Source organism: Zingiber officinale, chromosome 7B (genome assembly GCF_018446385.1).
Source record: "Zingiber officinale cultivar Zhangliang chromosome 7B, Zo_v1.1, whole genome shotgun sequence".
NCBI lineage: Eukaryota > Viridiplantae > Streptophyta > Magnoliopsida > Zingiberales > Zingiberaceae > Zingiber > Zingiber officinale.
The window spans coordinates 106057353-106080925 of NC_055999.1; the positions used below are offsets into that span (position 1 = coordinate 106057353).

General features: G+C 38.1%; 2 protein-coding genes across 2 annotated transcripts; one reads left to right on the forward strand and one right to left on the reverse strand.

The window, feature by feature from the left end:
* Positions 1 to 6598: 6598 nt before the first annotated feature.
* Positions 6599 to 19113, reverse strand: LOC122006733. Its single transcript, XM_042562338.1, has 5 exons — positions 18955 to 19113; positions 18428 to 18886; positions 11175 to 11288; positions 10383 to 11068; positions 6599 to 7069 (listed from the first exon to the last, which is right to left on the reverse strand). The coding sequence occupies exons 2-5, from the start codon at positions 18884 to 18886 to the stop codon at positions 6859 to 6861; spliced, it is 1470 nt and encodes a 489-aa protein (XP_042418272.1). The 5' UTR covers positions 18955 to 19113; the 3' UTR covers positions 6599 to 6858.
* Positions 19114 to 19223: 110 nt separating this feature from the next.
* On the forward strand, positions 19224 to 23413 carry LOC122006734 (protein CANDIDATE G-PROTEIN COUPLED RECEPTOR 2-like). The gene is made up of 6 exons (XM_042562339.1): positions 19224 to 19734; positions 20992 to 21183; positions 22593 to 22755; positions 22840 to 22942; positions 23024 to 23105; positions 23200 to 23413. The coding sequence occupies exons 1-6, from the start codon at positions 19441 to 19443 to the stop codon at positions 23275 to 23277; spliced, it is 912 nt and encodes a 303-aa protein (XP_042418273.1). The 5' UTR covers positions 19224 to 19440; the 3' UTR covers positions 23278 to 23413.
* Positions 23414 to 23573: the final 160 nt, after the last annotated feature.

Sequence of the window (23573 nt, forward strand, 5' to 3'; positions counted from 1 at the left end):
TTGGAGAAGGAGAGAAAAGGAGGCGATATTTCTAGCATCCCTTGGAGCTTGGTGGTGGCCGAACCTCTTCATCTTTGGAGGAGCTCTTGGTGGCCGAAACCTAGAAGGAAGAAGAAGGTGCTTGATGGTTCTCAACTCGGAAGATCGTTGCCCACACAACGTCCGAGGTTAGAAGAGGAATACGATAGAAGATCAAGAGGTTATTTTTGCTTACAAAGAAAGGTATAAATAGTAATTGTTTTCCGTATCATACTAGTTTTCTTTGTATAGTTATTTTTGGAAATACCAAACACAAGAGGTATATGATTCTAGAGTTTTTCGAATTTGTTTTCGAGTTTGTGTTTTTTTTACTTTGTCGAATTTGTGATTCGATTGTTCTTTTTGGTTAACCTAGAGTTATTTAAGGAAATTAAATATTAGCTTTTCTTAAAAGGCTTTGTCTAGGCGGTGGTGGTTGCTCCCATATCCAAGAAGGTCATGTACCTCGCCATGCAGTCCTGGAAGCCAATTTTAAAAATTAATATTTAATGGAATTAATAACATAGGTGGATTTGAATCAATAGTGTTAAGTTCCGCTTGCGATTCAAATCTGAACCATTAAGAACAGATAAGTTAAATTTGGAATCAATGATGTTAAGTTCCGTCTGCGATTCCTAATTTAACTTCTAAAGAACACAATAGGTTATTTAAGGAAAGGTTCGACACTTGTACAAAATTTTTATACAGTGGAACCGGTACGATTTTCCTAGGACTAACCAACACCGCCAATGGTCCTACAAGTGGTATCAGAGCCGAGGCGCTTCAGGAGGACTAACCGCCAATCGAAGCAAAGATAATGGCCTGACCAAGCATCCACCCGCCGAAATACAAAGGGGATTTCACAACCTGGAAAAAACTGATGCAGGTATTTTTCACAACATATTTTGAATTAATTTTAACAATGGAATTTGACTTTGTAGCTCCAGAGGGTAAGGAAAAAAAATCAATGGATGAAAAAGGAGCAGGCTGAGTACGTGGCGAACGGCAAAGCAGAATATCATCTGTTAAGTGTTCTTCCGCCACAAGAAGTCAATCGAATCGGAAACTACGACTCGGCAAAGGAACTTTGGGAGAAGTTCCTCGAGCTGCACGAAGGAACGTCCGAAGCCAAGCTCCCCAAAAGAGATCTACTTCGCAATCAGCTCACCAGCTTGCGACTTGGGGAAAATGAGACAGTTGCGCATCTGCACTCAAGAATCAAAGAGATCATCACCGGACTGTCGAATCTCGGAGAGAAGGTAAGTAACCGAGATTCGCTAAGGTACGCATTAAATTCGTTTCCGAGAAATTCAAATTGGGCATCACTAGTAGATGTCTTTTACATTTCGAAAGATTTAGAAAAAATTCATTAGAAGAATTCTTTTCAACATTCGAAGTGCATGAGTCAAGATGTGTAGGAATGAAGGAGCCCAAGAATAATGTCGCCCTCAAAGCTTCGAGAGACTAACCTGAGTCGGAATCTTCTCTCAACGATGAGGAAATGACAATGATGGTAAGAAGATTCAAGAAACTCTGTAATTCTAGATCTACTAACCATCCACAAGGGAAAAAGAAAAGGACAATCCGTTGCTACCACTGCGACGAAGAAGGGCATGTCAAGGACAACTGCCCCAAGCTGAAGAACAAGGACAAGGACAAGGAGAAGGGTAAGAAGCCTATCCAAAAGCGAAAGGCCCTAAAGGCTGTTGGTGCAAGATTCCCTAGGTCAAGGTTGACCTGGTTGACTAAGCTTGAATTGGTTTAAGCTCGAGTCTTGATGTTTGAGTTTCGATATTTGACAATACATGGAGATTGCAGGTGCAATTGTTCATGTGGGGAGATTGTGAAGGAGAGTCAAGTAGGTCAAGGTTGACTGAATACTTGACTGGAAAATCCTGGTGAGTGAAGCCAGGTGAAAGTCCTAACTGTGAAGCTAGGCAGAAGGAAAGTCCGGGTGAGTGAAGCCAGGCAGATGAGAAGTCCTAGTGAGTGAAGCTAGGCAGAAGGAAAGTCCTGGTGAATGAAGCCAGGCAGATGAGAAGTCCTGGTGAGTGAAAATAGGCAGAAGGAAAGTCCTGGTGAATGAAGCCAGACAGATGAGAAGTCCTAGTGAGTGAAGCTAGGCAGAAGGAAAGTCCTGGTGAGTGAAGCCAGGCAGATGAGAAGTCCTAGTGAGTGAAGCTAGGCAGAAGGAAACTCCTGGTGAGTGAAGCCAGGCAGATGAGAAGTTCTAGTGGGTGAAGCTAGGCAGAATGAAAGTCTTGGTGAGTGAAGCCAGGCAGATGTGAAGTCCTAGTGAGTGAAGCTAGGCAGAAGGGAAGTCCTGGTGAGTGAAGCCAGGCAAGGAAAATCCAGGTGGATCAAGGTTGATCGAACACCTGGTGGAGATAAGTCCAAGTGGGTCAAATGGATTGACCGGACACTTGGTGAGGGAGTCCTAGCAGGTCGAGGGTGACCGGATGCTAGGCATGATGTACCAACAGGTCATGGTTGACCGGATGTTGGTTTAGGGGACTTTGGACTTGGTTTTGGGCAAAAACCATGAGCTGGATCGATCAGCCGATCGATTGGCTCATGCCCGATCGATCGACTGATCGATTGGGTGAGTCCCCGCGACAAGCCTCCTCCCAATCGATCAGTGGATCGATTGGGAGAAGCTCGCGATCGCACAGAATAGCTCTGGATCGATTGGTCGATCGATTCAGAGCCTCCAATCGATCAGCCGATCGATTGGGAGCTACGATTTCTCGAGATAAGTCGTGGATCGATCGGCTGATCGATCCAGGCAATTCCCGAGAGCACATAGGCACTCTGGATCGACTGACCGATCGATCCAAAGCCTCCCCAATCGATCGGGAGAAATCCAATCGATTGGGATTCGACCGTTGGCGCTGGATAAAGACGTTGGCGTGTGATTTCGTCGGTAGAACTCTCTTGGCTTTCTTCTCCAGCGACACCAACGATTCCACAGCTTCTCCACAGAGTTCTCACCGCCAGTTTTTGAAGATTCTTGGAGGCTTGTGCTGGTGCACTTCCAAGTTAAGAGGCGAGGAAGAAGTTAGGGTTAGGGTTTCTTGTGCAAACTTGTAAGATCTTATTGTATTTTGTTTCCCTTTCCTTTCTTCTTGTATTGAGAGCTTGTAAGGCTTCTTCGCCTTCGGTAGTTACCGAAAAGGAGTGTTTACATAGTGGAGGGTGCGTGAGTGTATCGATCCTTGGACTAGTCACCTCTTCTTGAGGTGGATACCAAGTAAATCCCTAGAGTTAGCGTTGTTGTGTTGTTCTCTTGTATTTTCCGCTGCTATCATCTTGAAGAAACAAGCAACGACGAGCACGAGATCGCGCCGAGCTATTCACCCCCCTCCCTCTAGCTACATTTTCGGTCCCAACAAAGGCGACGTGGGATGATACGTCGTCAGAGTCGGAAGTCTAGGCATTCTCCGAACTTGCTCTAATGGCAAGTCATCAAGACGATGACTGCGAGTCAAACTCTTCCGAAATGAGCATCAAAAGCATCGATGAAGGGGGAGCCACGTCGGAAGAAAGCAGCAGTTCAAGGGGAGAAACAGACAATGAGATCGATAAGGTAAGTCGGGTACGATCTCTTCCTCCCGACAAAATGTTTAAGTTCGTTAAACTTCTAACAAAAGATTGCTGTAAATTAGAAAATGAAAATAAAAATTTAAAAGTAATTCTAGCTAAGTCTTATCCCTTAGAAGAATTAGACAAATCAAAATTAGAAAATGAGAAATTGAAATCAGAAAATAAATATCTGAAAATTCAAGTAGATAATTTGAAAAACTATGCATGCTTATCTACCTTTAGAAAATTTAAAAATTTGAATTGGTATTATAGATATCACCAGGGACAGATTAGGAATATTTTAAGAAAATATGTTTCTAAGAAATATTTGGTTAGCCCAGTAGGCTGGAACCTTTATTGGGTTCCTAAATCTTGCTTAGCCTAAATTTTAAATCGAAATTAGCGCTTTCAGCGAGAAAATTAAATAGTGAATTTCTTTATGAAACTTTGTCTAAGGAAGTGGTTGTTGCTCCAATAACCAAGAAAGCCTAGTGCCTAGCCACGACCTAGAAGCCAAAATATTGAAATAAAATATTTAATTAACTTTCTGATAAAAAACATTAAGGTTGAATTTAAATAATACTTTAAAAAATTATTCAAATAATTTTTTTAAAAAAAAAATCTCAAAAATCATTTTTTTTTCAAAAACATTTTTGAAGTTAGAAATTTCTAATTAAAATTTTATTCTTAGAAAAGTCTTCAAAAATAATTTTTAACAAATCTTTCAAAATTTTTATGAAAAATTATTTAACTTAGAAAACTTCTTTGATATTTTTTACTTAGAATTTTCAAAAATATCTTTTACAAAGTTGTCTACGTCAGAATTTTTTTTAAAATTCTTTTACTTATAATTTCACTTAGAAAATATTCTTAGAAAGTTGTTTTTACTTAGAGACGGTTTCTGTGAAAAAATTTTAAGTCTCAAAATTTTCTAAGTATTACCCTTAGATTTTTCTTGCAAACCTCATTTTTTTATGTGATCAAAGGAGGAGAGGAAAAGTATAAATCTAGGGGGAGATAGACCAAAAATAATTTTTTCTATCTTTTTGCACTTAAATTGCAAATTAAGTTAGTTTTATTTATTTATTTTTAATCTATTTTTTACCCTAGCTTAACTTGGGTTGCTCACATCAAAAAGAGAGAGATTGTTGGAACCCCAATGTTGTTTTGGTATGATCAACAAGTTAAGTTAGGTCCTGTGTATTTTTAACCTTGTGTCTAAGTGTGTAGGAGCTTAGGAGCACAGGTAATCGAGCGAAAGACGCAGCTAGCGAGAAGGACGACACGCGGTGCGTCCGAGGTACGAGGCGCTGCGGAAGAGTACATCGGCGGACGAGAAGGAAGCGTGCGGTGGTTCCGAGGGATGAAAGCCGGAGCGGAAGATTGCTCGGGGAGCAAGAGACGCAGCTAGCGAGAAGGTCGGCACGGGGTGCGACCAAGGGACGAAGACTGCGGATGAGTACGCTGGCGGACGAGAAGGAAGTACACAGCGATTCCGAGGGACGAGAAGCCGGAGTGGAAGCCCACTCGAGAAGACCGGAACTTGGGTTCGGGTGAGCCCTTTTCCGGATGGCAGAGATCACCCAAGCGAGCGAATCCGGAGTAGAAGATCCGGACCGAGGCGAGCAGAGCCGGAGCAAAGGACCCAAACCGAAAAAGTCAACCAGAGTTGACTTCAAGGTCCGGGGCGCCCGGACTTGCCCGAGGCGCCCGAAACCCTTCCGGGCGCCCGAACCTGAAAAGTTGGCCAGATCGCGTCAAATGCGATCTGGACGTTGGGGGATAAAGTTTTATCCCCCCAGGGCGCCCAGAACCCTCAGGCGCCCCGACCAAGGCTATAAATATAGCCTTGGTCCAGAAACTTTCACAACAACTCAGAAATTATAATTTCAACACTTGTGCGCTCTCAGTTGTAGTTTAGCTTCTTTCCTTTGTGCTTCATCGTTATATGAGGCTTCTTCGTCTGAAAGAGTTTTTAAGTACGATCATCTTCCTTGGACTAACAACCTCCCCAGTTGTAACCAAGTCAATCCCGGTGTGCCTCGTTTTTTTTTATTTATTTACTTTCTGCTATTACTTTTATGCAAGTGTTCTGTTGAGAGTTCGAGAAGGGTGTTCTTTTACTTTGCAGGCTATTCAACCCCCCTTATATCCGGCCGCCAACGGTCCTACAGATTCGTGTGTGAGCACGACCTATGAGCGCCGAATGCCGAACCGGTCGAGACAAAATTTGCCCAAGTGAAACAACCAACATTTTACTACATAAACTTTTTGCTGTTTATTTAAGGGTATAATAGATGCATTAAATTAAAAATTAAGGTAGCCGAGTGAAACATTGATGTTTTACAACTGACAAATAATGATCATTAAACGATCGCTATCCATTGATCTGAGCTCCTATATAAAGAGGTTACGACTATAAACAAAAGATTACACGCTAAAAAATTGAAGCTCTCCATCTACCGTCTACCCATCAATGAATGAGTACGGTCCAGGAATCCTGGAACAGGATCCCTGTCCGTGGGTAAACATCTTAGGACCTTCGTGCTTACCACGTAAATTTACAATTCTGCACCAAGTGTTGTCAGCTGTGGCACAATAGCAGGATATGAGGGGGATCAATTTTTAAAGGATACATATTTTTCAGAAAAAAAACTTTTTCCACCTCCAATCATTTAACAGTCAGTTATAAACTAACTCAATAATCACTTGTTGCTACAACAACAGAATATGCCCAACTTGAGTAGCATTGAGCTTCCTTCTCACTGAGATACACAGCTTCTAAAGATGGTTCTCGAGCAACAAAGGACCCTTCTTCCTCTTTCAACATGCAGCCTCAGCCCGGGTTTCTTATTCCTTCCTCAACTTGTCATAGGTTCTTCATAGAGTCCTTCCTCAAGGTTCCTCCACGAGCAGTGCCAACCAACGCTACTCGTAGGCACCAACATAGCACCCATACAATCTCATTACGATCAAGATCCATTATCACAACTCGAAATGAAACAGAACGAATGTTTACTGTCATATTGATTGAATTCAAATTCTACTTGGAAAAACAAAACAAGCAAATAGGAGCGAGCTGATACGACATAGTAAATGTTAAAAGTACCAGCCCTAATTAACTACCAAATGCAAAGTGTTTAAAAAGATTGAGGTTCTAGGAACTTATCCCTCCAAGGCAAAAGCTACATGCCAGATATTCAAAATCCTGTCTTCCTGCAGTTAACCATTACAACATCTTAGAAGTTCTCCATGCGACTACGAGCGATACACAGTGGCAGTCCCAGGAAACACGTAGCGGGAAGAAACAGGCACAGTCTCCACAGTCGCAACCCTGCTTGGTACATTTGGATCTTCATATCCTGCCACTCGGTGGTTCATGACTCGTTCATAGATCCTCTGCTCAGGATTTGAAAGGGTCTCTCCCTCTGTAGCCGGAATCCTCTCAGGAACTAACCTGTACACAAGACTGGCATTGAACAATATTAGTTGGGCATTGATAAACACAACTCAGTAGCAGTGCGAATGAAGATAATTACAATAATGTCATTGGGCTAGAAGACAACTCAGCACCAAAATGAACATTTCTGCTACTTATAAATTGCACAACATGAGAATAAAAAAAATATATTATGAATCAAAGCAATCTAGTAATTGAACAAACTCTGGTGTATTCATGCTACAGAGTACCAGACCACAAACTACACATCCAAACTCTTATTCCTGGAAATTCCAGGGACGGCCCAGGTAAACATGGATACTCTCCTTGTGATAAGAAATAGATGATGTTGAGCAATTCATGAACATTCAATACAATAAACAATAACAGACACTGGGATGGTTTTAATTGGAATTAGTACCAAGGCCTATTGTCAATTCTAGTAGCAAGCTTCAAAATATAATCTTTACAATTGCCAATGAAGGACTTTAATTGGCAATTTAAAACTTGCGCCAGCACAACAACCTGAGCCAGCCTATTTCTTGTCCAGTTGCCTCGACCTCCACTGCCACTTACAATCTGACCACCACCCAAAACCCAACACCACTTGCACTGCGAAGACTGTGAGTTGGACACAATGTTACCACTAGAAAAGTGTAAAAGCACAGTTTCCCTAGGAGAATGAGCACAAACAAGCACAGTTGCCATAAAGGTTTTGTTGCCACTTTCTTATCAACTTAGATTGCCCCTCTGCTTACCCAGTTTTGAGTGAAATAGTTTGGAGCCAAAATTCATTCCACATAGCTTGAGGTGAAATGAACACTGATCAAGAAACATAGTCCACTAGATTTCAAGGGTTAACTATATAAATTTATAAACCTAAAATAAAAATGTGAAAAAATACTAACCCCAGTTTGAGAGTTTACATAGGCACCACAGTATCGATAACAAGACAGTAAACCCATTGATTTATTAGTGGATATATGTTAGAAATTCAATGAGAATGTAAACTGCTGATCGTCACAGTGAGATGTCTACCACTCATTGTCACAATGAGTTATCTACTAAGATGATACAAAAGACGCATGGATATTAGGAATGAAATTGCACTGATTAATTATTATTATTATTATAAAGTACCTAATGATGCAATAAATCATCACATTCATAAATTCAGATTGATTCATATCATCTACTTTAGGAGTATGATGTTCAATCACTTAAGTCACATTATCTAGGAAATTAATTATAATGTTTGGTTGTGTATCATGTCAAATTATTTTAACACTAATTCAATTTTTGAATTTGAGGAATATGCTAACTTGGAAAGAGAAATTTAAGCCCCTGTGGCCCTGTCTATTATGTTGACTTTGTGATGGGTAGTTTCCTAGTGGATTCATCCTCAACATTGTAAATTTCAACCTTGTGACGATTGTGCAGGTGAGGATATCATCTTCACCCTACACTAAAGGTACCTAGAAGGGGAAAAAATATAAAGATTTAGAAGACAAATAAAGTGGACCAATTTCTCACCTATAAGAAGTCAGGTGGCATAGGAGAAAATAATGGAAACAAGAAAAATAATCAATTTTAATTTTAATTTGAGTAATTATTTATTTGGCGTCAAAAAGATAGCTAACTTTTAGTTTGGTAAGAGAATCTTTCGATTTAGTAGTTGTGGGATAATTGTGTTTACTAATATTCAATATCTGTTTCCAAGTTTCATAAGAGTTAATTCTGTTTTAGTGTTTCGATGAATTGATCATTTTTCAAGTAATAAAATTTCTACTTCTCTGATTCTCTATGTGAGATTTTTGTGTGAGATAATTATCCATTTGCTTATCAATTCATTCAGATTCTATCTCGGTTTTGATTCAATTTTGCAGCCATATCATAAATCCTACTGTGATCACAAAATTTCACAAAACAAAAATATAAAAATTCAAGCTGAAAGGGAGGTATATTATTAGGAAGTAACAATTTGAAAACAGCATCAATAGCTACTACCTCACCTAAAATCATCGAACTTTTAATTTAACCATATAACCTAACTTTAAAGACTTCATTAAAATTGGTCCCTTTGATTATAAGACTTGTTACCTTCCAAATAATTGTTCTTTTAACATAAAGAGCAATTACATATTACGAAACCTTAAAAAAGCCCATTAATGACATCTTAGAACGTCTTCAAATGTCATATTTTAGATCCGCCCCTCAATGCAATCTTAAAAGAACCTCTACTTAATTTGACCTCTTAAAGAATAATCAATGCAATCTTAAAAAAGCCCATTGCGACCTCAAGGTCACAATAATAGATGACCATGACAAAGGTCACATGCTAGAACTCCTTCATGCTATATAGGTGACATAGGTTGAGATCAAAAGTGAAAATTGAACAAATAAGAATGCAACATAATAGTTAAATAATCAACAAATTACACTTTTATTAGAATGTATACTTTTTCATAGTTATTTATGACTCACGCTTGCTAGCCTACAAAATTAGTTCTCTTATCTAGTTTTGTTAGCTAGCTGTAGCCTGCATGGCCCACTTGACCTGCTTATCTTGCCTTGTTGGCTTAACTCATCTATTGGTCAACTCGCATGATTTGCCAGCCTCATGTAATCCATCTAGCTTGTTCAACTGGCTTGGCTTGTTTAATTCACTTATGTGGTTCCCTGCAGTTCGTTCAATTCATACATTTTGTATGTTCTTTCTAGCTGCTCAACTCGTCCATCTTATTCCACCAATCTAGTACATTAAATCCACTTAGTCTATTTAATCTACTCAAGTTGTCGGCTTGTCCAACTCACTCGCATGACCCATCTAGTCCCTCTTGGTTCATTGGACTAGTTCAATCACCCCAACTCATCCAATCTACTTGATATTTGTATTCCTTGGAAAATAAAATATAGTATCAATATTATCCTTTGAAATGGTGAAAGGAATACTTAGGAAGGATAACAAAAAATATATCAATTCTATGAAGATTAGTTATCCATAATTAGTACACAAACATAAAAAATGAGTAGCCCAATGCACAAAGCTCCTGCCAATGCGGGCACTCGGGAAGGATCTATTGTACGCAGTCTCACCCTGCTTTGCAAGAGGCTGTTCCTATGATTCGAACTCATGGCCTCTAGGTCACACGGTAGAAACTTTACAATTGCGCCAAGGCTCCTCTCCAATTAGTACACAAACATGCTAAGAATTATTCCATTAGATTTCATAAGAAGTAGAATACTTATTCCTACGAATCAAAGGTGCATTTATGCAAATATAGATAGTTTCAATAGAAGTGAACACACAAAGATGCGAAAATAAACAATAGTAATTACATACCGTTCTCCTCGTGTAGGATTATCAACATAGCAAGCTCGTGTAGCCTTCGATAGATGTTGAGTGGTTGCAGGTATTATAGAGGGAGCTTGTACGGAGTAAGCATAGGAATCATTTGCATGGGCTTGACGAAGATATCTCAACTCCATTGGTGTTACATGTGGCAAATGACTCGATCTAATTGGATCCTCAATGGGCAAATGAGGGCCATGTGTCAAATGGCTCGACCGAATTGGATCCTCAATGGGCAGATGAGGCGGGCCATGTGTCAAATGGCCCAACCTATGCGAATTCTCAAGTGGTAAATCAGATGTGACAAGTGGTAGTTGATCCAACCTAAACGTATCTTCAAGAGGCAAATGTGGTGGGATAGGTGCAATATGTGGCATATGGTCCAACCTATATCGATCGTCAAGAAGCGAACGAGCTAGATGAGGACGATCTTGGACATACTTAGTAGACATGATATGCCCACCCACATTTTTGGTGGATGATGACACATTTGGGAGAGAAGGTGTTGATTGTGATATCTCATTTAGTGAACGGACTAGATGAGGACGATCTTGGACATACTTAGTAGACATGATATGCCCACCCACATTTTTGGTGGATGATGACACATTTGGGAGAGAAGGTGCTGATTGTGATATCTCATTTATAGGACGAAACAATGATAACAATTTACGAACCTGCATTTTGATTGGCACAGGATGAAGATGATAAGTTTGAAATATATTTATATACACAAAAATTGTCATCTTGGATGACTGACAACAGACCAAGATCTCCAAGTACCTGTTTTGAATTAAGCTCAGGAGTAAATTTGCCCTTGTTATAATTTTCTATAATAGCAGATCTAAATACAGCCTCGGGAAGTGGCTGACAGTCCATATAAACCTTGAATTTCACCTACGCCAAAGAACACATGAAGAAGCAATGGGCATGTACTCAATGAGAATTGATGCATCCAGCTAAAAATTGAGTCGGCATTATCATGATCAATCAAAGCTATATAACAATAAAAATTTATTGTTCACTAAGAGGTTAACCTTTAATCATTTGAAGATCTGCGATGACTATATGTTAGGAAGTACAAGTATTAAAATGAAAGCTTCATAGGCAATCCTAATCAAGAAATATGAACAAAGCAAACAGACACTGTGTAGTAACAAACTATAATATCAATTAATATACTTCTAAAAATAGGAACTACAATACCTAAAAAAATCAGGTTAATGGAGGCAATTGTGGCAAGACTGAAATTGAGATGTCAGCATATTTTAACAACACATCAGCTGCCGCAGTGGCTATATCAGAAAGCTCCAGAGATTGATAATTCTAAGAATGGTCATTCATTTACAAGGTGTGACAGGTAGCCCAATAGGTGAATCACCCCTTTTTGAGTGATTCTATTGGTTATTTCAAATATTTAAATTTATTGAAGATTTACACAACGGGCAGAGAAAAGCTGCATTTTTTTTCCCTTTTCGACCTATAAAAATTAAGGCATTTAAGATCCTCCACCTCTCTATCTCATACATTCATACATATGCAGCTCTCTCAGATTCCAGCCCATTCATCTCTTCTTCCTTAAATTCTCTTTCCAGCATGAGCTCAAAATTGCCATGCTTAGTACAATTCACATAAAATATAATGATAGGAAAACATTTTCCTTGGAAATTATTTGCAAAGAAAGTACCTTAATATCCAGTCCTTGAATATGCATGGTTGGAAACTCATTTTGGAATGATTAATTTTCTTCCAATACAGAAAAGTAGTAGCTTCAAATTAATCATGTAATATTAACAAGTAAGCATAAAACATTTTATCTCAATATAGAAGGTGAATTTCTAAATCTATACATATTATGCCTTCTTTTCCAAATCTCTTACGGAGTTTTAAATTTTTTAATCTATCATATATATTATAAATTATATCAAATCTATTGCAGTGTTAAGTTTCTGTTAATTCTCTATTGAATGTGAATGTGGCAAAATGACCAGTTGTCAAATTTAACAAATCACATGCCACCTCACCCTCCAATCAACCATATGATATTAAAAAATAAACCTCAAGGCCAATGCACTCCTATCCTGATGCCCACTCTTGTCCTGCTCATGCAGCCCCTCTCTTGAATTGCAATGTCGTTGAGCATCATACCAGTCATTCGATATCACATGCTACTTGGTGTTAGACTCGACCCGTACTACCTCTCACTCAGGTTTGTTCACAAAGGCGGTGGGAAAAACATTGGCAGCATTAATTCTCCAGCAGATAAAGTCCCCAATGTGGTGGAAGTAGATGAGGCATTTGCAAGTTGGCATGGAGAAGGAATTGGATCTTGCAGGTGAAGAAATCAACTAATTCATAGCCAAAAGCATAGCAGATAAGAACCTGCCTCAATCGTAACCAGAAGGCAAATGAAAACAGATTTTTATCTCCCTACATCAACAACAATGATGAGGATGCTGAAGATGAAAAGTCCACTGAAGTTGATAGGTTCTGTGACACAGCCATGAACTTTATGTTAGCCGGAAGGGGCTAGCATAGGCACATTTGGTCTTTGGGTTGCTTTCAAGAATCAAGCAGTGGAATGGAAGATTCTCAATGAACTGAAGTGTGCAGCTCAAAACGAGAAGAAATCAAGCTCTGATGATGGTTTGTCCCTGAATTTGGAGTGCTTGCATATTATTGTGTGAGTTGCTCTGGTTCTTCCTCCGCTTCCATTAAGAGTAGGTGGCTCAGCAAGCCAACATACCGGACAACCATAAAGTCAAACTAGGCACAAAGATTCAAGTGTCTATATACACCATAGGGAGGAAGGAGGGGATTTACGGCAAGGATTGTTTGGAGTTCAAACTAGAAAGGTGGATCTTGGAGAAGAGAAGGATGAAGCACAAGCCACAGTACAAGTTCTTAGAGCTCAACTCCAGGTCCAAGACTTGCTTGAGAAAGGAGGGCAACGAGCAGTGGGCATACTTGTTTGGTGAATGAAAGGTCAGGGGAAGAGGGATGATTGCCAATGTTAGGATGTCGGAGAGGGGCTGCACAAAGGGGATACAAGGGATAGGAGTGCGATAGCCTTAGGTTCTTGATTTTTTGTATATAACAATACAGTTGTTTAGAGGGTGAGGTCGAATTTAGTGATTGGTCATTTTGTCACACCAACATTTAACAAAAAATTAACTGATATTAAATGCAATAATAGATTTGATGCAAATAGATTACAAAAAACTTCATGAAAGTAAATTTGAAAAAGAGGATATAGTACCTGATAGATTGATAAATTTACCCTAAAATAAAAGAAAACATTGTGATTATCAACAATCATTACGATATCTACATATATAGTTGCTAAGGCTATTTTTAAAAACATTGGCATCTTACTTCCTACATAAAAAAAAATACCAAACAAAAGCATAAAGTGATGACATGCTTGGTGATGATATTAGTGACACAAAACTGAATGCAATGACTGAGAAACATTGACGATGAAACATGTATTGAACTTGATGATCTTTGAAAAAAGATTCTATGAGCTGACCCAAATTTTAAAGGAGTCACTATTCGTTTATTCCCTAACTATATGTACGGTATAGTACTGAAGTTCATGAAGATTAATGTTGTCTCTACTTGAGGGGCCGAAGAGGGGAAAGAAAGGAAGAGCATCCAGAGGAAAGAGGAGAAGGAAGAGAGGGGGGACAGTTGTCTACCTGAAAGGAGAGAAAAAGAAGAAAAATAAAAGAAAATGAAACATTTGCTATTCTCAAGGTATGCAAGCTAAATTAGTCTTATCAATACCCTTTTCTCTCTTTGTCTCCTCTTCTGCCAACTTTTGGAAGGAAACAAAAGTGGGAAAAGAGGACAAATTATTTGTTTCTCTTCCCCTAGTTTTTAAATTCTTCCACCAAAGTAGAGAAGGGAAATGATTGCTTTCCCATCTCCCTTCCCTCTATTTGGGCTCCCTTCCTCTGATGTAGACACAAGATAAGCATGTGTTTAAGAGGTCTGGAAGTCAATTCCTGATAGTGAAATGCTTGCCGGTTCTTGCCCTCCCCTATACAATGGTCACTATTCAAATGCAAAACCACCCGTAATTTATCTCTCTACAAATGACTGTGGAACCAGTCGTGTAGGGTGTTGGCTTTTGCCACCAACATAAGCATGCTTCCTACAAGGGAAGGAAATGAGAACAAAAGCAAGGTTATTGAAAGACTTTCCCAGTGACAAATTAGGAAAATCATTAATAAGAATTTCTCATCCCTTGTCTAAGACCATATTAACTCATCACGGGGAAACCAAGTTAATTGGCACAAAAGGAAGCCCTTGCCAACTCAGTGGCTGCAAGGAGCGACCTTCTTTCTATTTAATTCACGTTTAAGGGGAGAAAGAGTTCAAGTTCATTCCTTCAAGTACTGGTGAGGAAAACAAATAAGGGAACGAAGACCCTAAAGGACAGAAAAAGGAGCCTCACTGGACCCTCTCAAGAACAGCTAAAAAAACAACAGAAGCTCAATTTTAGAACAAAGAATTTGAGTCCCTCAACTGAACCTATGTTCCTTCTTTCCTCGCGGTTGCTTTTTAAGTAGATGTTCCTGTCGCTGTTGTCGCTAAGTAGCTCACCCTTAGGGTTCTTAAGAGGAAAGGCTGGTTGTTCATGGTTTCACTTTCACAGCACAATAGTTATTAGTAGGGGATCTGGGGAGTTAAGGTGATTAAGAGAATCATCTGTTCTCTTTGACAGAGAGAGAGGGGGAAAGAAAAGACTAGGGAAACCTTCTCTTAGTTTTTCCCAATTATACTTTTGATTGATTATTTGATTTGAGCGAAAATATCATGTTCTTGTGCGCAATGCAAAGAAAATCTGACCTTGAAATATTTTAAAAAAAAAATCCAAATCTACTTCTAATTAATATTTTTTTTCATATCTTAACAAATAAAGTTTTAAATAAATTTCTCTCTCTGATTTCTTCCTTCAAAGGAAATGGTACGAAGAAAAAGTCTATGTCTTACCTTTATGTAGTATTTCTTTCCTTCCCTCTAAGGGAAACCAAAACTAAAGAAATATTTCTCAATCGAAGTCTTTTAACCCAAGGATTGAAATATCGTGTTGAGCCGATCGAAATGGGTGAAACATTTTGTTCTGTTCGCCGATCCACACGGGCACAACCTAGCACCAAGCTGGGCGGGCGACAACCGCGGAGGCGTCACACGACCCCTGCGGTGGCCACAGAAGGCCCACGTGACCCGTAGCCATGCCGGAGGGGTCATGCGACCCCAACGGCTGTGCCCGAGATCGCAATGTGTCAACAGTTTTTTTAAAAATTAAAACTGAACTTAGGCAATCAACTCCTAACTATGATAGGGATAATCCCAAAAGGCTTAATTAAATCCTAATAAAAATATAATTAATTACATATTTTATTTATTTTAATTCTAAAATATATAATAAATTTTATTTAGTTATTTATTTATCTCTTAGCTATGTTATTATTATTTTTAATGGATCCACCTCTAACTTAAATAGATAGTCAAACATATTTCTTAAAATCCTAATCGAATTATCTCATTAAAAAATCTATAAAAATTTATTTAAAACTCTAAAAATTTTAATAAAATTTTATATATTCCCTCCGCGTGGGCCATGGTGCTGTGACGACCTCTACGGGTCACTACAATAGCAATTTTTTTTTTGTTTTTTCAATTAATTTTTTAGTTTTTAAATATGTACTTTTTTATAAATAAACTATTATTAATAATAGTTATAAAATATTAAAAATCATTTCAAAATTTAAAAATTAATAAATACTTTATAAAATAATTTTAAATTTTTAAATAATTTTAAAATTAAATATAATTCTTAAACATTTCAAATATTTTTTTAAAATTGAAAATTTACAAATACATTAAAAAAATAATTTAAATTTTTTTATTAGTTTTAGAATTTTTTTACTTTTTTCAAATGATTTTATAATTTTATATTTAGTTTTGAATTTTGAGACTTACTTATTTTTTAAAATATTTTTTATACAAATTTAATAGCCATTATCTTATGAGATAATATTAAAATATAAATTGAACATCTCAAAATATAAAGCATATTTAATAATCAAATATTAATAAAATTAATATACATTTATTTTTAAAATTTAAAGAAACACCCAAACTATATCTGCACGACACGATACGATATCGAAGCTGTATTGTTTTGGTCTGGAACCAAAATCTCGTCATGGATCGAGATTTTAATATATATTAGAAAATATGTACTGAATTAACCCGCCATAAAACCTGTCATGAGAATGTTTCAGGGATCGTTCTACAAGTGTCATAAATATTCTCATAGTAACTATTAGTATGAATAGTCCTTAGACCTGAAGTTACTACTGTTCCCTACATAAGGTGTTGTGTACTTTGGCATCAACAAACGTCACCAGTAACAAAGTACTGGGTATGCAATAAGTTATGCAGAGAGATGTGAGTGATGTAGATGAGATCTATCCCTTTCATATGATGGAAGTGATATCTGTGGGCCCCTTGATTAAATAGGACTACTAAAATGCATGATCATGCTCAAATAAGTCAATATGAGATATTGAGCTCATTTGGTTAAGTGAGTCTACTTGGAGATCAAGAAACACAAAAATTGATAAAAGGATGACACGGTCTATAACTCGTTGATCAATCTAGATATCGACGATAAACGAATCATGTTATACAATATAATTGACATAGAAAGGTTAGGTTAGATCTCGATATTCCCATCATTTAAGTAGCAATAATGCATTGCTCATCATTGCTAGATGTCAATCATTGTTTATGTAACTAAAATGTTATTTTAGAGATATTGCCAAAATTACGAGAACCTATTGGGACACTCACGAAAAATATATTAGTTTGGAGTTGGATATATTTTAGTTTGACTAAAATATGATGAACCCTAAGATTCTAATCCGAATTTGACTAATTGAGTTAGACTCAAATGAATACAGATTAGACTAATTGGATTATTGGGCTAATGGCTTATTGGGTAATGGTTAATCCAATATACTAAATCTAACCCGTTAAGAAGATTAATGAAGATTAATTCATCATTAATGGAAGAAGATCAAAAGGCAAAACCCTTGGTATTCATTGGATGAATATAAAAAGGCCCTTTTAAGTGAAATTTTAGAGAGACTCTTGATCTTCTTCTTCCTCTTCTTCTTCTCTTAGCCGAATCAATAGAGTGGGTAGCACAACGAAGGTAGTTCTTCTCCGAAGGCTGAATTCATGAGATGAACGAAGAGCGTGCTCATGTGGATACCTAAGAGGCGTGGCCACTCTGATCACGCTGAGATCCGACGAATCAAAGTTGCTACCGGGATTGTACCCTTCACGCAACAAAGTAACTATTCTATCTTGATAGAGTAGAATAATGTGTATACAGTATTCAGTTTGATCTCTAGAGGGATCGTTTTTCCGCTGCGTATGTTATTGTTTTTCACGAAAGATCTCTACATTAACAGCATATGGCCTGCATATGCCTAAAACCTTATTGATTACTAATCATAAATTCCCAAACACCATAAAAAGGAGACAAACAATCAAGGGACTGATTACTCTTAATAAACTTGATTGCTAAAAGTATTTTAGATGGGTTTTGTGTTTCTTTTTTTTCAACAGCAAACATGCTGTAAAAAAATGATATCCCAGCGACATCTAATAAACAAAATCACATTTACAAAAGGGATTTGAGCTGCCTATGTGTGACATTGTTCTGTCTCTAATTGTTTCTAGATCCAAACTTCGCTACTCTAAATGATGAAACAATGGTGCCCTTCGATGCAGTAATACTTATTAGTATCCTCTCATAGCAACCATAAAATTTTAATGAAGAAAAAAAATGCAATGGGAATGATATTCATCTTCATTTCCGATAAGCAAGTTTACTGCCATCAGTACTCTTCTGACCAGTGTTGTGCACCAATAAGTATACATTTAACGAATATAATTGCGGGGAAAAAAAGCTAGAAGATTAGATCTAAGAAAACCACAACTTTATTTACCTGAGCTGGGAAGGCGCCTCTGAAAGCTTCCGGTGACAGGTTCATCCCACCCTGGCAGGTGGCCTTATAAACCCCGTACAGAAGCTTCAGTTGGAAATCATAGAGGAACAGTTTGGCGCCTGTCTTGATCCTCTCCACAATCTCCTTCTTTCCACCAGGAAGTCCAAATACCTGGAAGCTGAAGCACTCGGGTTTCGTCTTCCTGCTGCACATAAAGATGAATCCCGAGCTCTTCTCGACCGGAGTGGCTGCGGCAGGTTCCTTATTCTTCCCATTTTCCACCGCCCTGCTGGTGTTGGCAACGGAATTCACAGCAGCGTCCGCCGTCGAGGATGTCGGAGGATTACTCTCCTTTGGATGATTCTCCTCGTTCTTCTTCCCCTTCTTTTTGATCTTCTCTGACGGAGTCAGGGAAGCAACTTCCTGGATCCTCCTCTTCAGTTTTTGTACCTTCACCATCTGACAGAAAAGCTAAATTAGGAAGATGGGATCGGAGACGGAGGAGGAGAGTGATGCGGAGGACCAACCAGTGAAGGCCCGGCGACGATCGAGCAGAACGACGACGGAGAGAGGAAGCCCTAACGGGATCGGAATCCCAAGGCAGCGGCGACTGGAGCAATAAACGGGTGCGCATGGATGGGTTAGCAACGGTCGAGATCACTGTGAATCCGATGGACGCCACGTGATTGAAGGTTGACGTCAGGATTGCTTCTCTCTTTTATTTTCATTTTTATTTTTTTTAAACAGCCTCCGTGTTGATAAATAGAGTCGGATTGGCTACGGCCTACGTGGGCCACTTCAAAGGGACCAACCTCGAGTTTAGAGCATTTTATTTCTGGTTTTCGTTTGCGTTCGCGAGTTGAAGAAAAAGGTGCCCTTTCTCCTCTTTCACAGGTTCCGAGAAGGAATCCAGTGTTAGGGTTTCCGATTCCGCCTATTCTCCACCCAGCGATCAGCTTCGATTCGACGGTAGAGCCCTCGGCGCTGATGATATTGCGCCAGGATTCTCAGATATGAGAGCGCCGGAGCAACTGCTCGCCGCGATGTCCCTCGCGGCTGCGCCGCCGGGGCTACCAATGGTCACCGACCAGGGTCCGGCACCCTCCCCCTCATGGTTCGTGGGTTGCCATGGGCCCTTGTACAACTTCGCGTTGATCGTCCCCTCCGCCCTATTCGTAGCTTACCTCGCTTCCCTGGCGAGGAGGAGCTTCGCTAAGCTCACGTCCGGTCAGTCTTATCTGATGGTTGCCTACTACGCGCTCCTGTGGCTTGTCAGCCTGCTCAATCTCTTATGGTGCCTAGTCCAGGTCCTGTATCATTTGCTGCTGTTACTTTTGCCATATTTTTTTTTTCTTTTATTCGGAACTTGCCTGATTATGCAAACATGGTTCTTTAATCCATTTACCCTATTATGTGTTTATGTCCAATAATTTTGAGTATTTTATTTCTGCCCATGGATTCGTATATTCAAATGAGGAGGATATACTGATAGAACTTATTGGCAATCAAATAATTCTTAGGTCAACCTAACTACATCAATTGGTTTATACAACACAACCTGCTGTTTGTACAGTTTCCTTGACTTAGTATTCATTTCCTTCTTGTTGGATAAAACTATAATGGATGTCATGCTTAAAATAATATTATTGTGATAGGAAATTTATAAAACATACGATCAACTGTTGTTGCTGCAAGATTTCCATTAGTACTTAGGTTTATATAAGATTTCCATGGAGTAAACTGTTGTTGCTGCAAGTTAGATAATGTAGGAATTAACACAAGGTGACATAACAACAGACCTTGCTCTGTCCTGATTCTGAGAAAATAGATACCGTTGGCAAATTATAGACACTTAGCATTACTGAAAATATAATTTGAAATTATTGTGGACCAGCAAACATCTGTATACTTTGTTGGAACTCAAAGTAGAGTTTGAAACAAAGCAATGTTTCGTTGGTCTCAAACACAATTATAAATAAACATTGTCTAAAATTCTAGTACCTTTTGAAATGGTTTATAAGTATCAAAGAAAAGCTTAGGAATTGATTTTTCCAGCATTCTGGAATACATTTGGTCTGATTACTTGATTGTGTTATATTTGGGCTACATGACATGATATCCTTAAGCCAATGTCATCATAGCTTAATATTCCATGGAATAGAGAGAGAATAATGCATCAACATGTGAGATATGCTATCCTTTATATTCTAGATTTTAGCTGTAATTGATAATCACAATATCTATTTTTTTCTGTTAATTGCTCATTTTATTGATTGAATAATCCAAAAAGATACTAATTAGACAAACGAAGAAAATTGGAAATCCTTGATGAAATTGATGGCCTTGCTGAGATTCATACTTGAGACTCAAAAAGGACAAAAGTATGTTATTGTTGTGAAGCAGCTACTTTTATTTGAAAGATCATTCTGCTGTAAATTGACCTTTTCTTTTATTATCTATTTCCAGTTATCAAATGCCTCTGACAATCAGCAAACTTGGTTCTTCATCTTGGCCATAATATATCATGTTTGCAATTGTTTATTCATCTGTTTATTTGGAAGCAGGTGTGGCAGTGTACTTCTGCAAAGGAATCTTCATGGAATATATTATCTTTGTTTGCGGAAACTGGGTTGTTATTCATGGAAATAAGCTTGCTGGCGTTTCTGCTTCAAGGAAATCATGCAGGTGGATTGGATGTTTTGACACGTACATTTGTAGTGTCTGGAGTAATTGTTGCAGCTGATACACTACTGAAGGTAATAAAATTCTAAATGTATTTCTATTATTCAGTAAGTTGCCTTTATAGTGCTCCTTTTTCAATCCCTTTCAATAAGGATTTTTAGGTAAAAATATTCTGCTAGAATATAATTTGACAAAGTTATTATTTCCACTTTTTGGATTAAAGTATTTGTCTGGAAACTGATGGATCTTTGTGCTAGTCAACAGATTGATAACACCAAATTTAGAGTAAAATAATTAAATCCATTACTGTGTATGTACTATCTCAGGCTTTGAGATTTTTAGTATTATCGAGAATATACAAACTATCTTATCTATATTAGGACAATGAATGCATGACCACATTTAACTAACCATACTTTGCTCAAGGATGTCCAATTCAAGTATCCATTAGGATCTTAAAAATGGGGTTAATGTTGTCTCATGGGAAAAACAACCTTAATACCAAGAGAAATAGATAAAAATGTTAAGAGAATGATAGAACCTATAGAAAAATAGTGAGGAGGCAAGATGAAGGAAAAAGTTGGAGGCATGTATGCCAGGATTGGTGGACATGATGAAAAATGGAATATGAAAGGCATGAAATTTCTGATGATGCAAATCTTTAACATTAGATAATATGTCAAATGGTAAGTAACATTTGTCTTGTGAAAATTAATATATTTTTACCGTCTACTTGTCCAAAAGATGAGGGTATTCATTTTAATTAATCATAGTCTGACAATGGGTGGTCAAGCCTGCTCTAGAAGATCTAGTTGATGCCTTGGCCAGCTTCAGAATTCTGATAGTTCAACCAATTGGTGCCTTGGAGCAGATTTTCTACTATTCAGTCAAATCCATTGTCTTATTCCTGTGGAATCTGCCTGCATAGTTTGAGATGGTTAGATTTCGGAATTGTATAATAATGTCATCTACATATGTCCCTATTGGTTCTGCAGAGTACAGTGTGTGTATGTTCTTTGACTATCTAAGTGCAAGGGGTTGCAATAATGTTATTTGTTGGCATTTTTATGATGTGTATATATCGTGTGCATTTATAGAACTTCAAAAGCAATTTCACTCCAACAAATACTTGTGAAACATTTTTTGTAATCATCGGGGATATGCCATATAAATTGTCCTTAGATTGAACCAGAAGGATCATGTTTATTCCCATTCACTGACTACTTCAATTCATGTTAGTCTCTAGCATTAGCTGAGACTGAAGACGGTATTGATTTTGATCTACTTCATAATGTGTGGAGGATCATGTTGATTTGGAAGAAGCACATCTTCTCTACGTTTGGTTCTTGCACTAATAAATAAGAGAATATTATTGAATGAACTTCACTAGTAGTTTACTTAGTTATCCATAGGCCTTCATTGTGGTCCTCACATCACCATATAAAATAAAATGAGGAATATCTGACTGGTCTTCCCCCTGCAGACTATCTACATATATGGATTTAGGGTTCCTCTATTTGCAGACAGCAACGACAAAGAAAATCGTGCAAGATGGAGTTTGTGGATTGTCCATAAGCTGTTGCTTACTGCAGTCTATGGATTCATCTTCTTCATGCATCAATCAAAGTGGAGAGAAAGATTACCTGGTAATCCTAATTTCCTTCTTGGGTTCTACCAAACACAGCGTTGCTTCTTCACTGTCAGTTATTAATTATTGTACACATTAGCAGCAAGACCATCATTCTACAAGTATGTTTGTGCTATGCTGTTGCTGAATACAATGTCCCTGTTTGGCTGTCTGTTTGCTGCAAATGGATCTGGATTTGGAATATGGTATTGAATATTGATTATATCCCATTCAAGACCTTGTCTATTATAATATGTGATGCCAAATGCCAATTGTGTTTCTTGTAGGTTGTTCAATCTGACAACTGTATGCTACCACTCCCTTTATCTTCCCCTTTTATATGTCGTCTTCCTGGCAGATTTTTTCCAGGTATTTTCTTTCACATTACCTTCTATGTCCTTGACCTGAGGAGCTAGTTGCTTCGACAATATATTTAATATGTATATCCATTTTTTCTTTACAGGAAGAAGATATGCGTTTGGAGAATGTGTACTACTCTGAAATGAAGGACGCTGGTTTCTTTGACGACGATTGGGATTAATACATCAGGCATAGGTTCCGAGCCGAACACTGTAGTTTTGTAAATTCACTGGATAACACAATACAAAACTCAAAACTTCATGAATTTCAAGCATTTGTATGACACATTTGATATTCCAATATAATCTTTGCAAATCTGTCGGCCTTTTCTAAACTCTCTTGTTTTCTTTTCTACATCTCAATTATTCTTTGGATGTAGGTAGCCCAGCTAGTGAGTAGAGAGTATCTGGGAAGGTTCTCTTAGTTTTCAGTACCTTTTGTGATTTTAATAGTAAAGCGAATGGGGCAAGGTGAGGA